General features: G+C 53.1%; 1 protein-coding gene across 4 annotated transcripts in view; it reads left to right on the top strand.

Annotated features, from left to right (window-relative positions):
• Positions 1-15441, top strand: part of NFASC (neurofascin) — a 175868-nt gene that overhangs the window by 117806 nt on the left and 42621 nt on the right. For all 4 annotated transcript variants that reach the window (XM_040636508.1, XM_040636505.1, XM_040636506.1 and 1 more), the window contains 4 exons: positions 1279-1449; positions 11779-11890; positions 12313-12497; positions 13810-13941. In XM_040636508.1, the coding sequence (XP_040492442.1) occupies positions 1279-1449; positions 11779-11890; positions 12313-12497; positions 13810-13941 (600 nt within the window). The remainder of the gene's footprint in view (positions 1-1278; positions 1450-11778; positions 11891-12312; positions 12498-13809; positions 13942-15441) is intronic.

Below are 15441 nucleotides of genomic sequence, written 5' to 3' on the forward strand. Positions count from 1 at the left end.
GCACCCCAATGTTCGCAACGGCAATGTCCACAATAGCTAAATCGTGGAAGGAGCGAGATGCCCTGCAACAGATGGCTGGATTAAGAAGTTGTGGTCCTATATACAATGGAATATTACTCAGCAATCAGAAGAATGAGTTCTCAACATTTGCTACAACATGGAGGCTGACATGGAGATAATGCTTAGTGAAATAAGTCAAGCAAGAAAGACAACTATCATATGATTTCTCATCTATGGAACATAAGAGCTAGAATGATCAGTAGGGGAAGAAAGGGATAAAGAAGGGGATGACATCAGAAGGGGAATGAAACATGAAAGACTATGGACTATGAGAAACAAACTGAGGGCTACAGAGGGAGGGGTGGGGAATGGGATAGACCGGTGATGGGTAGTAAGGAGGGCACATATTGCATGGTGCACTGGGTGTTATACACAACTAATGAATCATCGAGCCTTACATCGAAAACCGGGGATGTACTGTATGGTAACTAACATAATATAATAAAAAATCATTATTAATAAAAAAAAATACATGGAAAAAAATAAATAAATAAATAAAAACTGGTGACTTAATAAACAATTGTGGGGGATGGGAGGGAGTCAGCTATGAATGGTCAGCCTGACAAATACGCTTTGACGAACCCAGTAACCTGCAGACCTGATCATTTGAATTGACATCTGATGCTTCGAAAATCATAGATAATGTAGTCCACATCCTCAGCTGCTCCCATGATGTCATTAATTCTAAAAAGCACCATGTTCACCTTTTAATATCTCAAAAATTAGAAAGCTTCCTACAAAATCGATGGTGTGCATCATTGATCAGTACGTACCTTACAATTATAATTGGCAGGGCCTTTCTCTTTCCTGGTGGGAGTGAGGGCGTAAAAAAGAAAACAAGTGAATTTGACTCCTGGCTTGGGGAGCCTCTGAAGGATTGTGCTCCCTCCCTTCGGTTCGGGGCCCATCGGAGCTTTCGTGACGTGAATAGGAGCTAGAAAAGTCTGGTCACCGAGTGTGGGCGTGGGGGGCAGACGGTCCGAATCTAAATCCTCCTCTTCCCTCACTGCTTTTCAACCCAGGACACGTTAAATCCACTGCTTTCTTATCTGTAAAATGGGAATAACCTTCCCTCAGAGTTGAGAGGATGAGACGGAATCATATTGAGCTCCTGGCCCCACCCAGTGCTCTGCAGGTGCTCAGTCGCCAGACCGATCACGACGGTCACTCCTGTGACCGGGACCGCTAACCTCCGTCTGTACGTCTGCTTCCTTACAGCCATGGAGCCCATCACGCAAGACAAGCGCGTCTCTCAGGGCCATAACGGCGACCTGTATTTCTCCAACGTGATGCTCCAGGACACGCAGACAGACTACAGCTGCAACGCGCGTTTCCACTTCACCCACACCATCCAGCAGAAGAACGCCTTCACCCTCAGGGTCCTCACCAGTAAGTGCGGGTCCCGGCCCGGGGCTGGGAGCCAGGGGCGGAAGCCCACGGCGCCCGAGGAGCCCCGGGTACCTGTGTCGGGGGCCCCCGAGGCTGACCCAGACATCCTTCCAGCTCACGGTGCCCGAGGAGCCCCGGGTACCTGTGTCGGGGGCAGCCTTGCGCCCGAGGCTGACCCAGACATCCTTCCAGCTCACGGCACCTGAGCTACTTCGGCGGCTCTGAAACCACCTCTCTTGACTCTGAAGCCTTGAGCTAAACTTGGTCCTACTCTGAGTCAGTGCTTCTCAAGCTTTGGGGTCGGTCCCAATCATCTGGCCAATGGGGCAGCCATCCCCGGCCCAGCCCCGAACCTGCCTCCACGGTCCCAGCCTCCGTGTCTTCCCTTAGCTCTCCAGGTGCTCGGGACACAGCAGCATCGGAGAAGCACTGCTTTCAGTGGTCACCCGGCATCTCTCCCGGGCCCTCAGCTTAAGATTTTCCTTTCTATCTAGGCCCCGTTTGGTTGTCTGTACTTCTAGAAATAAAGCCACCGTACAGAATATCCGCATGAGCAGGGACCCCAACATGAACTGTGTTTGATGCTGGACCACATGGGTTGACCACATTTGCTAGCTGCAGATTTACGTTCTAGTTTTATTTGTTTTCATTTGTATTTCCTGATTCTGTTGGCTGGTACCAAGGGGAGTCAGCGTTGCCTGACCCAGGATAGTGTGGGTAGCCCTCCGCAGAGGAGAGAACCGAGTAGTCAGTTCCCAGACACGCTGCTTGCCGGGGACTCGCCAGCCTGGAGCTCTGGCTGTGAGTCCTCAGCCTGCCTAGGACACTGAATTCCAGGTGGCTGTGCTCGTTCGCACTGTGGATTCATAACAGGCCTTCTATAGAGGAGCCCCCTCCCCCCCAAAAGACCTTGGTCAGTCTGAGTCAGCTGTGGCTGCTGTTTTCCACACCAGGGACAGTGGTGGTTGTGGGGGAAGCCAAGCAAAGGGCACCATGTGGGCGCTGGCAGCTGCCCCAGGTCGCAGAAGAGAGCCTGAACCCCGGCATCCCCGAGCCCACACGTCTCTGGGGGGAGAGGCCAGGAGAGCTTGCTCCTCAGTCAGGACAGCTGGGAGCCTGGTCTTCTTTCCTCAGCTGCCCCTGCCAGTGACGGAAGCAGGTGGTGCTGAGAGCCCCAGCCCCACACTCCGTCTCCACCCGGCATCGAGGTGGACCCACAAGAGGCAGCTTCCTTCTTGTTCCCCTTCTCCTGTGTGGGAGTTTTTTCTCTCCTTTTCATTGTCTTCCCTTTGCTTTCTCACCTCTTTCTTATTTCCCTCCCTCCTTCTTCCTTTCTTCTTTCTGCCTCTCATCTTCCCTCTCTCGGGACCCCATTGACCCTCCTCTGGCACCCCCACTTCTGCAGCTTCCCACACGGCTCTTCTGAATTGGAGTCGGGCTGCCCGCAATTTGCTAACCAACAGGATGGCCGGAAACCCCCGGGATAATCCCCCACATGCTCTTGGCAGTAGACCCAGCTTCAGTCTACTTTGCTGTCCCCTCGCTGGCCTTCTTATTCCGGACCCAGGCCCAGAGGGGACCCTTGGAGAAGAAAGTTGGGTTGTCTGAAGTGTCTCAATGCACGTCAGGAGCGATCGCCTGCCAGCTGGCTGAGCTGCGGAGGACAGTGTGGGCTGCCCAGGACCTCAGAGTGGCCTCCGGAGCCAGGATTGGGCTGGCAGCATGGGGCGGTGAGGGCGGCAGGAGCATCGAGGAAGACGCTCGCTGAGCTGATCCCTGGACGGTCCTCAGTGCCATCACCCGGCTTCCTCTCTGCCTGCCCAGTGCGATGCTTAAAGTCAGACTCCTGTTTGGGGACTGAGTCAGGTGACCTTCTGCGGTCCTGGGCAGAGGCCTTCAAGGTCACACAGGGTAGAGGCAGGGAGGTGGAGGTGCTAAGGAGCCTTCCTTAGGGGAATTGGGCAGTTAGAGATTTTCAACAACATTTAGAAATTGGGCTTTCCAGAAACATCCTTTTCTCTACCAGAGGAGGTAAGGGCTGTTTGTTTCTGCTTCATTTCTGGGTCCCCCCACTCCACTGAAAACTCTTTGCTCCAAATGCAGGGACCTCCCCCAGGTGATGGGAACAGAGCCCTGTCTGCTTCCTGGAGTTCTCCCAGGGGCAGCTTTGGCCAGGAGCAAGTTCTGGGCATCTGAGCCAGCCCCGAATTGGGTACAGTTGTTTAAAATAGCACAGTTGTGCTCTCTCTGCTTTCCTGCCTGGAAAGGACACAGGCTCTTCCTTGTACCTTCAGAACCAGGTCTGGGGGTGGGAGGCAAAACAGCCAAGCTGGGACCGCTTCAACGTCTCCTCACCGAGGGTTTCCGTCACAGTTTGCCCCTTGGGGGAAGACGCCAATCGCATTTACCTACATTTAAGGAAATGTAGGGGAGAAAGTTATCGAATATAAAACGCTGGGCGATCCGAAACTATTTTTAAAATTTGTTTTGGGATGCCGTCAAAGACAAACAGGGGAGTGAGACTTACAGAGAGCTGACGCACCTGTCCCGCTTTGCCCGCACCGGAACATGTCCCTCTGGTGAGCATGGCGAGGGGAGGGCAGACTGCGGAGCACTAGACCTGCTTCCTCTTCGTGTCTGCTGTCTAAGTGCCCCTCTTAGGAGGCAGGAAGTCTCCCTGAATTCCTCAGACAGGCTGCTTCTAGAATTCACAAACTGGGAGATCAGTTCCAGGCTTGGGTCTCTTCTCTGGAAAGAGAGCAGTTCTATTTCACCTGGTGGCGTGGGAGCTTGGGAGCATGCAGCCAAGGCCCTTTAAGCTGTGTGCCCCTGTCCTCCCCCCAGAGAGGAATGTCCCCTCCCTCCCGAGGGCATCCTCAGCCCCTCCTCCCTTCTGCCACCCTGCCTCTCCATTCCACGGCAGGTTGGTTCCCACCCTTAGCTCCGACGAACCCAAGCTGACTTCCCAGACAGGCTCGGTCTTGCAACACACTCCATCTTAAGGGATAGTTCTGAGTAATACAAACCTCCCTACGGGGCTTTAAGCACGTTGGGGAAGCCGTGCAGTACGGGTCCTAGCAAAGAGTGCATGCGGCCTCTGAGATCGGTTTTAACAGGAGTTGATCTGTCTTCAAACATGCAAATACTCGGCACGGCGCCTTACCTCCCTCAGATGCTTGCTTGGACCGTGTCCGGCTTCTCAGGGCTGTCTGCTTGGCTTCCACTCGGCTGTGCCATCCCCCACCCCCTGCGGGTGCCGTCAAAACTTGAACCCGGTAGCTGGACAGGGATAGCGGTAGAAGAATGAAAAGCCTAGTCTTGGCAGGCCTAAGTGCCCTATTCCAGAACGTCTTTCACTGAGGAATAAATGCCCAGCAGTCTTAATTACCTAACATTGGAACCAAAGGCACCCGTCTGCTCCTTAAGGAATGACTTCAGCCCAAGCCAGTCTAGGAGCTCTGAACCTCCAGCTTAGTCCATGGGCCTTTCCCATCCAAGTGTAGAACACTGAGCCCATATACTCCCTCTCTCCTGTCCAGGCTCCCTTTCTGTTTCGAAAAATCTGAACCACAATCTGGCTCTTTCTGCCTCCCTGGAGCACTTCCGGCCTCCCCAGGAGGGCTTTGCCACCAGAGACATCTCAGAGACCAGGGTGGTGCCCACTGGTCAGGTGGGGGGGGGCTGGTCAGGTGGGGGGCTGCTTGCTGCTGGTCGGCCCACGATCGCTGGGCGCTGCCAAGGGTCCCTCTGTCCCTCTCTCTCAGTTGATGAACTGTATCTCTTGGACTGTCTTCTCTCACTGACCTCCCCCCTTTGCACCTTAGCTTCTGCCCAGGGAGGGCTTTGCTCCTTGCCTCGGGGCTCACTCACACTCCTTTCTCTTTAGCTGCCCTGGGAGCTGGCCTGATCCAGAGTCCTGGGAACTGAGGATTTTGATGGGAAGTTGTTCAAAAGACCGCTTCGGGATACCACTAATCCTTATTTGTTTGAAATACAGTAGGATCAAGCCATTAAAGGTCAAGCCTAATTTCTTTCATTAAAAAGAAATTTCTTTTATTATTGCCTTCTTTTGCAGGATTTAACCTTTTCTTCCCTTTTTTGGGCTGTTTTATGTTGCTTGTTCTTCACCAAGCACCTTTCCTTTCCAAATATGCCGAGTCGTTCCTTTGCAAAATCCCCGGTCGTTTTCTGTGGCTTTGCATTTCTGTTGTTCTCTCCCTGTTTATGCCTCCATGAGCTCTCCGTGGCCTCCTGTTCGCTCACCCTCTTTTGTTTATTGCAGACAACCCCTATAATGACTCGTCCTTAAGAAACCACCCTGACATGTACAGTGGTGAGTCGCTGCGGTAACCTTGGGAGTAACCTTGCCTGTCCTAACCCCAGTTTGCCTAACTTGACTGATACCGTGTCTCATTAACTCACATCGGTGGCAGGGCTGACAGTGGGCCAGACCAGGGTGCCAAGGGGCCCCCTTCCGGACACTGCTCTCCGGGAGGACGGTGGCCCGTGGGGGAGTTTGAGGTAGCTCACGTGGTGCTGTGTTTCCCGGAACGTGCAAGTCGCCAGTTGCTGAAATCTGGACAGGTTGGTCAGACCAGAGTAGGACTCCAAAAGAGCGTCTTGGAGGGCCCCATAGAAACGTAGGAATCTGTGGTGGGTGGATGGAAAATACCCGAGGAGAGGGGAGTCCGCACAGTGAGGAGGAAACAGGGAGTCTGGTTCCTGTTAGCGGTTTAAAGGACGCAGAAAGCTTTGTGATATAGTTAGTTAACTCGTCGTAAGTGTCTGGTTGTGACCTGCCTGCCTTGGAATCTAGCCTGAGTTACGGGGGGTACCATTTCACCAGCCCCATGTCTCTTTAAAAGCCCTCTGAGAAAAATGAGTAAGAGTCCAGCTCTGAGTTCTCTTTGAAGGTAAGAATAAGGGAAGGTGGGCCACGCCTGGTCTCTGTTGCCTGGGCGGCTTCTCTCCTGCAGCGCGTGCAAAGCCAGTGGCCACCAGTCCGCACACTTGCAAGTCTGGGAACAGTTTCCGTGAGACATATTTCTAACTCATTGCACAACTGGTTGCTCAAGCTGATTAGTAGGGTAATTGGCTATTTCCACACCTGAGCCCCCGCCTCCCCCCACCATGGCTCAAGAATGTCTTGTTTTCCTTGAGCAGCCAGAGGGAACAGTCATTTGCTGGCTTTGGCGAGGCAGCTGGCCCCCATCATCAGTTATGCCTCGGAAGCTGAGTCTGCAGGTCCCCAGGGCAGTCATTGTGGCCTCGAATAGATAGGAAGTGTCTGCACTGTGATGTGCTAATATAAACAATGATCGCTGTCTGGAGTGGCGGAGGGGAAGAGGGAGGGAGAGCCTCGGAGAGAGGCAAAGGCTCTAACTTGGCATCAAGCAGCTAGAGCCACACTGAGATTCTGCCAGAGAGATTTACTGCCCAAGGAAGCAGGGGAGCTTTGTTGGATTCGAGACATTGTTTGTTTTCAAAATAATGGGGCTAACCACCATGTGTCAGGAACCCCAGAGCATTGGTGTGGAATGTGCCTTTCTCTAAATTGGATTTCAGGTAATCTGTTATGGAAGTATTCTTGAAGCTAGAGTATGTCCGAGCCAGAAGGTCCCTTAGAGACCATCTGGTCCAAGCGCCTCGCTTTGTGTTAGATAAACTATTCAGGGGAACATGCACGTAGACTTGTTTTCTCAATGGGAGAAGTTTGAGTGATTCAAGCCACTTAAGCTTTGTGGCCAGTGGTGGATGTGAATACAGGTGAATGAGTGGGAGTTCTGAGAACCATCCAGGGCTATGAAACCCAGCAAAGCTCGCCAGAACTCACATGGAGATCGACCCCTTCTCCTCAATCCAAGGTGGAATGAATGGGGCTGACCCAAGCATGAAGCCAGCTGGAAGGGATATAAAGTCAAAGTGAGACACATGCTGAACAAAGGACAGCTAGGCTGAGTGATTCTACAAAGAAACAGAAAGTGAGACGGAAGGAAGATAAGGTCCTTCCTGAGTACAGGGCTGGACAGAGAGACACAAGGCAGTGAAAAAGCCAAGTCTGCTTGACTTTGGAATTGCTTGGCTGCATGTCCCTTGTAGTGGTAGGGCCACCCCATAACTACTTTTTGTTCTAGTGATTCCTCCAGTGGTTTGGTAGCCTTTGAACCTATGCCAGATGTCCCCTGACCTGCTGAGCGGCAGGGGGAAGCTGGTCTGAGATTGTAGCTTGCCACGTAGAATTCACCCAGCAAGGAGACAAGGAAGAGAAGAGTGGGCACTCTGAGGTAGGCAGCCTCGAATTAAATATGGGCTCCTGAGTGACCTTGGGCAAGTCATTTAGTGTATGAAAACCTCCATCTCCTCCGTAAAGCAGGTATATGACCTGCCCCATAGGATTGTCATGAAGAGTAACCAGGATAACATGCATCTGGTCGCTAGCATGGTGTCAGACACATCGGTGATTAGTATGTGTTACCACAGTATTGGTATGGAAGGGAATGGTTTAGTGTTGACTAAAGTTAAGACGGACACAGAGAACTTAAAGAGAAGCCAAGGGGTTCAGCAGGCACCATTATGGGAAGAAAGTACGATGGAGGGAGGGATTTTAGGGCAGACTAGAAAAATGCAAGCTATTCAGCGCCTCAGCTCTGCTGAGACCTGGATCAGAAAAAAACTCCCAACTATTGCATGAGGCGTTGGGGTTAGACTTACAGAGATTTCCTGACAGTGGAAGGTATCAAATGTCACTAGACAGAGAGTTTTTCTTGTCTTCTGGGATTGTTTGGTCAGCCATTCCTGGAGCCAGAGAGGCGAATGAGATGCCACAGATCCAACCCCATGAGATGTTAATTCTGAGAGTTGAAAGCAGCAAATGTGGGATCCAGCTGCCCCTAAGAGCTGTTTTTGGCAAAGGTTCTCAGAGACATCCGATGCATTGAACTCTCTGCTGCTGACCCACAGAACTTAACAGAGGAGAGCCACTCGGGTTTTCAGCAGTCTTAACCCTTCCTCTCGTAGGAGTCGATCAAGACATTTTTTCATTGGCCCTTTGAAGCCGAGGTGGCTGCGGCACTGTCATCTCTTGATATCTCCCTGCTGACCAGATTCCCCGGGAACCCCATGATCCCACTCTTGAGCCAGGGAGAGCAGGAAAGGATGGACTGTCCTTGGGCTAGAGGTCAGAGGGGCCCACGCGGGAAGCTCTTCCTGAATCCACCGACGTGAGCTTTGGCGTCTGCGTTCTGAGTTTTATCCAGTATTAGGTCCAACCCCACCCCGAAGATCAGGGAGAATAAGAGAAGTGCCATCAGGCTGGACAGGCTGACTCCCCACCTCTAAGAGGGGAGGAGAGATCCTATGACCCTAGGAGACTGTCATCCTCCACCATGTAGAACCCTAGGGAGTAATCACCTTTGTCTTGGAGATTCTTCCTAGGTCTCCTTTTCCAGGGAAAGAAATTAGCCACCTTCCCTTGGGAGCAGTGACCCCCAAAGCCACCAGCTGGATTGTCCTTCATCATTTTTCATGTAAATCCCTCCTGCTGCAGCTGACCACAGTTCTTCATCACCTCCCCTTTGGGTCTAGCTTCTCATCCCTTAATGATACCACGTGTCACCCTGACTCCTCTTCAAGGTTTCCATGGCCTTAAGAAGCCAGCTGAAATGCCTTTGGCACCTCTTAATCCCCAGCCCAGCTTCTCTCTCCAGCCTGGGCCCGAGTTTATTTGATGGCCACCAAGGAGGGATGGAATCTTAGCCCAGGGGAAGAGGTTCACCAGAGCAGCTCCCTAAGACACTAAGTCTTTCTCCTTCGCCTCTTTTGCCCTCAGATTTGGGTTTTCTTTGGTTTGATACTCCCAAAGCTGACTGTCAGAAGGAGGGACAGATGGGGTGTCCATCTTTAAAGAGGTGAGATAGTATAGCTATCAGAGTACACGCTTTGGTGCCAAATGGTCCCGAATCCAAAACATAACTGGCTTGTGACCGTGCCAAGTCTGTGAATTTCCTTGAGCCTCGGTTCCCCCGGCTGAAAATGGAGGTGGTAACTCCCAGGTTTCTTGTGAGGATTCAGCATGACTATGAAGTCTGGAGAGAGCTGTTAGCACAGGCTTGGCCCCCCCATGAATGCTCACCATGGTGGCCCTGATGATTACCTCTGACTTCTAGGATGTTCTTCCCTATATTTTTGAACTTTGGCGTGTTTCCCAGTAGCTTCTCTTCCTTTGGGATAATTCTATGGTTGCTAGCCCACATCCTACAAGTGAAGTATTGCTGTAACCTTTTTATAGTCACAGCTACAGCGTGCCAAGGCCCCCACAGCGAGACTCTGCTCGTTTCTCCTCCTTCCCATACTTCGTGCTTTGCCGGTCAAGTGTGCTTGTGGTGCTGCATGCTATGGTGTGAATTAAATATCCGTGGGGTCACAGGTTGGTTTCTGCAGATTTCATCCCTGCGTGGAAGGAGTATGCCAACTGAGCCAGGACCTCTTCCACATAGTCCCAGCGTTCCCAGCACTCGACAGAGTCGTCAGCCTAACACCAGAGCCTCCTGCCCTGAAATATCCTTCTCCTCATAGTTCCCTTGACCTTGTGTTAACAGACTCTTTGGGCGATTCCATGATAACGGGTGGGAGGAAGCTACTGCTTTGGTATCAGGCTTCCTTGGTACTGAGAGCCGGCTGCTACAAGGGTCATGGACGGTAACCGATTAACCACATAATGGATTAACCCGCTCAGTAGCCACTGTTGTATATGTGTGTGCTGGTGGGACACATGAGGACATCTGCAGAAACAAATAACACACGGGGTACACTGTTGCCTTCTTCTTTTTTGTTCCCTTGTCCCCTTGAATTCATTCATCCCACCATCACTTACTGAACGCTTGCTATATGTGCCGCGCGCTGTGCCGGCCGCCTCACTAACTGTGCAGACATCTCATCATTTCTTCCCCCGACAAAAGCATAAAGTAGACCCCAGCTCTATGAAACGCACTCCCTGATGGCTAATGGAGAGAAGCTGCGTGCCTCTAAGACAGGAGCCCTGCTGATAGAGCCAGGCACCAGCCTGTCCAACAAGGAGACACCAGTGTCACAGAGATAAGAGTTCCCCTTCCACTCTGTCCCCACTGCCAGGACCCGTTCACAGCCCCCAGCCGGGAAGGTGCCTTTGTCCCCACTCCAGGCATCTCTGATGGCTCCCAGCTCCTGGCAGCTCTGCCTGCCTTCCTCCTCTCGCTTCTCCACCTGAGTGTAAGACCCGCTGCACCCTGGATAGGCTCAGCTTCTAGCTTTTACTCTTCTTGTGTATAACCCTACACCTTTGGGCAGGGGTGTCTCCTCCAGCTTCCCTTTGCCTTGGGGCTCCTGGTTGGAAAACCCTCACTCTTCTCCCTTCCGTCTTACCCATGTCCATAGATCTGTGCAAAGAGCTCCCCAGGAGAGGTGAGGCGCAGGTAAGGTGGGGTCTGCCATGCTGGGGGTGCGCCCAGACTTGCATGACCCCGTCCACAGCCGAACAGCCTCTCTCTGAGCCACCCGGCCCTCAAATCCCGCATGCTTGTCGCTGTTGCGGGCGTGGCTTCTCCAGCCTAGTTGAATTGTAGATCACCTCCCCCATCTTGGCCGCCACTTTCCACTCCCCCTCCTCCAGTCTCTCACATCCAATTAACACCCTCCCCCCAGCCCCCTTCCAGAGTCATTAGTGAGGAAGCAGAATGGTCTTGGCCCCAGAGTGACTTCCTGTCATCTCTGCTCGTTCAGTCTCTCCATGTGTTTGCTAAACCATTAATAATGTTCCTGCATCTCTGACTGTTCCTCTGGGTCTCTGCGGCTTCATCCCAGCTCCTTGTCTCCAGGGTCCCAAAGAGCAGGTTGTCTGTCCTGTGGCCCCAGTACGTGCCTTCTTGTTCATCCTCTGCTGCTGAGACGGCCTCCCGGGGGGGCCACCACATTGGTCTCTGGGGTCCCCACTCAAGATACTCAGGGGATAAACCTCTCACTGCTCGGGCAACCCCCTCCTCCTTTCCCAGGAAGGCGGGGTTTACTGAACCGGGGAGGAAGCTGGACTCCTCTTGGCAGATCCTTTCAGAACTTAGAGCTGCTCACACACGTGCCAATGGGGCCGGGGAGCCCCGCGCTTCCTAACACACCTCTCTTAATGATGCCCCAGCCCTTGGGGGGGGTTTCAGCGGGGAGGGTCTGGGGCTTGGTGCCTCTGAGGGTAAGGGGGTAAGTAGGGGGAGTGATGACACTTCTTTCTAGCCTGACCACTAGGGCCCAGCTGGGTCAGCTCTGGGCAGAAGGCTCATGAGAGCTTCTTCTATCCTATTTCAGCACGAGGAGTTGCAGAAAGAACGCCCAGCTTCATGTACCCCCAGGGCACGGCGAGCAGTCAGATGGTGCTGCGTGGCATGGATCTCCTCCTGGAGTGCATCGCCTCCGGGGTGTACGTACGGCTCGCACCCCTGCTTTGCTCCCTCTCCTGGAGGACAGGGGGTGGGAATTCGCACGGGCTCCCTTCTTGCCACAGTTTAGGGGGCCAAAAAGACACAGACAGCCCCTAGCAAGTCCTTTGCAAAGCATCATCATTCCCATCCCATTCTGGCTGTCTCTTTTATGGGTAACGGATGAGGAAAGGAGACCGGTTGGCTTCCTGCACATGTGTTCGAACCCCGTGTGACTTTACAGTAGCCCCTCAGTGCTCTGTGGCCGAGCATCCGCTCCGTAAAGGAGAGGTCTGCTCTCAGAGGACGTGTGTCCTTCTGGGTCCATGTACACCAAGGACACCTGCATGTCCCAGGCTCTGCAGAAGAACAGCAGGGCTGCAGTTGGTATTAATTCTTGTGTCCCACTTGGTCCCTCTCCCAGCCCAACACCAGACATCGCATGGTACAAGAAGGGTGGGGACCTCCCATCTGACAAGGCCAAGTTTGAGAACTTCAACAAGGCTCTACGTATCACCAACGTCTCCGAGGAGGACTCTGGGGAGTATTTCTGCCTGGCCTCCAACAAGATGGGCAGCATCCGGCACACGATCTCGGTGAGAGTAAAGGGTACGTTGTGTGTATTTCTCATTATGATGATTTTGCCAGCCCCACACGCCACGACCACCTTTCCCTCTGTGGGTGGAGGAGGGGCAGGGTGAGTAGGGGAGACCCAAGAGCACACCAGTTAATGGCAGTAGTGACCAGCCCGGGATAGCGTCACCCCCTGGATATGAGAGAGAGAGAGAGAGAGAGAGAGAGAGAGTGTGTGTGTGTGTGTGTGTACACGTTGGGTATGAGGGGAAGGAGATCCACCCTGACCATCCCCTACCTCTCTGTGGTGCCTGGGGCTCCCTCCACAGATGAATGTACCCCCATGGGCCATTCGGATTTCACAAAGCACCTTTTCTTTCTCTCATTTTGCATTCCCGTTCACGGTGTGTCGTCTTAGCCCTGTGCTGTCTGTGTACTTGTGCATGGTTCTTTCTTAAAAATGGGGAGTCATCAAGGCACAAATTATTCTTTAAAAAAATCACTTCCCTCCCTCCACAGCGCCGATGGCCCATCTGAGCTGTTGCAGGCAATAGAGCACGTGCCTTTGTGGGTCCTGGCCGTGGGTGGTGGGGTGCACCAGCCCCTCCTCAGCCTGGGACTGACCAGATGATGGGGACAATGAGGTCTGACACCAAGAGTGCAAGAACTTTCGAAGCATATGCTCAGTTGACCTTATAACTTTGGTTTTAGCACCACACTCAGACCAGGGGTTCTTAACCTTTTGGGGGGTCTCAAGATCTTTGCGAATCTGATCCACAGGAACTTCTCAGGAAAAAAGCCCATGTATCCCCATATTCACAACTGGAGGGGATAGCCGGCTCTGCTGTAACCAAAGCCCAATGCCTAAGAGTGAATATGAGGCCTTCTCTAAATGGTCTGACGTCACAGCAAGCACAGCAGAATCCAGGGGGGCCAGCCCCGGGAGCGCTTTACCAACTGCCCAGCTGTTGCCCTTGGGTGCTCGTCAGGAACACCTGTGGGGCTCTAAAAGCATCCGCTGCCCCAGCCTCCCCTGAGGATTCGAATTTAGTAGGTCTAAGACAGGCCCCAGTGTCCCTGTTTGTTCAAAGCTCTTCAGAGGATTCTAACGAGCAGCCCCAGTTTAGAACTATTGTTCTGTGAACTCAAAATAGAGCGGGCAGCATCTATGGAGACAAGCCGACCAAAGGCAGGCTGGCCTGAGTCACCCCGTGAGGATGAGCCCCGGGCAGGGGGTGAGGGGCTGGAGCTGGTGCTCAGGGGCTCCTGCCTTCCTGGCGGGAGTCGGTCTGGTGTCTCCTGCCTGCCCCGAGCCGTCTAACTCCGCTGCTCTCTGCTCATCTTCCAGCGGCTCCCTACTGGCTAGACGAACCCAAGAACCTTATCCTGGCTCCTGGCGAGGACGGGAGACTGGTGTGTCGAGCCAATGGGAACCCCAAGCCCACTGTCCAGTGGATGGTAAATGGGGAACCTCTACAATGTAAGTAACAAGCCATTGTCCCACCTGACACTGCTGCGTCTCCTCTCAGAGGCTCCAGGTCCCCTTCCCTAGGGCCCAGCCCCAGGTGTACAGGATGAAGTTAAAGAACAGCCCCTTGGCCACTGCTTCTGGACCATCCCAGCTCTTTGGACATCTCAAGAGGCAGGAAACCTGCCTCATCTGTGTATGAGAGAACAGGAAACCTGTGCTGATGTTCCCATATTTAGGGAGCATAAAACTCCCTTGGGTTTTTCTTGAATCTTGCTTTCTGCCCTAAACAACGACACAGCCCCATTCAAGGTCTGGGGACTGCGGCTGTGTCTGCAGAGAGCCGCCCTCCTAGTGGGGGTGGGGCGTGGAAGGTAGAGCAGAACTCAGTAACCCGCTGTCATTAGTTACCCCGGCCCCGCACTCTGCTGAGGGCAAAATGAGAGCCAGGCTGGGTAGGAGGAGGAACTTCCCTCTGAGCGCAGAGACGCACAGATGCCATTCCTGGGCATGCCCAGATTTGGGGAAATTGAGTGCTGCCCACTGGCTGGAGTAGGTGACTCTAGGGCCCCTTCCGGTCAGGGCTCTTGGTCAGGTTTTCCCATCATAGTCTCTCCGGTCGCATTTACTTTATAAAATGTCCTTGTGGGTCTTTGTGAGAATGCCGTACCCCTGCACAGTCTGTTGCTAAGCACACAGCTCCCTCCCAGTCCACATCCTTGCCCTGGGCATAAGCAGAGATATGGACGTTGCCTGCCCTCTGCTGTTCTCCCTGTCATGACAGCACTCTGGGAACAAGGCAGACAAAGGCAGCAGACTCCACAGCACCACTGAATACACGCAGAGCCCCGGACTTGCAGCTGGGCCTTGGCCCTGGAAAGGTCACCTGTCACTTAAGGGGAGTGGCTGAAAAGAAAGTTGGCTCCATGAGAATTGCCAGGGAAGGAAGTGTTGAAGTTGCTGGCGTGGACTTCTTCGTGCCTTTTTGCTGAGTGGGGGCTTGGGGATGGGTGATAAGGATGCTGACCTCGTCTTCATTTACCTCCTGCTGATTCCCCGGTTCCGGGCTCGACTTGCTATCCGCAGAGTGGCGCCTCAGGGGCCAGACCTGAGGTGGTCCTCTGCCCACTGCCGCTATAGGTCTGAGCGATCTTGGATGAGTTCACAGACCATCCAAGCCAAGTCAGCTGGCTCAGTCCAGAAACCTTACAGAGGAAAGTCACCTTCGAGTGAAAGAGGAAAAAAGTGGCAACTCTTTACATTTCTAGAAAACTTTATTTATACAGCTCATTATCATTCTGAGCTCCTCGGAGTAGGGGAAGGATGGGAATAATTCTCCCCCACTTGATAAATGAAGGAAATGAGGCTCAGATTTATTGATTTGTTCCAGTCCCAGATTGACGTGTGAACAGGACTGAGACCCCACGGCCACTCCCCAGCCTCTGCCCTCTGCACCCCAAGCCAGGCATACTCAAAGAGCTATGGGAGGAAATATCCTCTCTCAGTTTAGGA

The sequence above is a fragment of the Ursus maritimus genome, unplaced genomic scaffold (assembly GCF_017311325.1).
Source record: "Ursus maritimus isolate PB19 unplaced genomic scaffold, ASM1731132v1 scaffold_2, whole genome shotgun sequence".
Taxonomy (NCBI): Eukaryota; Metazoa; Chordata; class Mammalia; order Carnivora; family Ursidae; genus Ursus; species Ursus maritimus.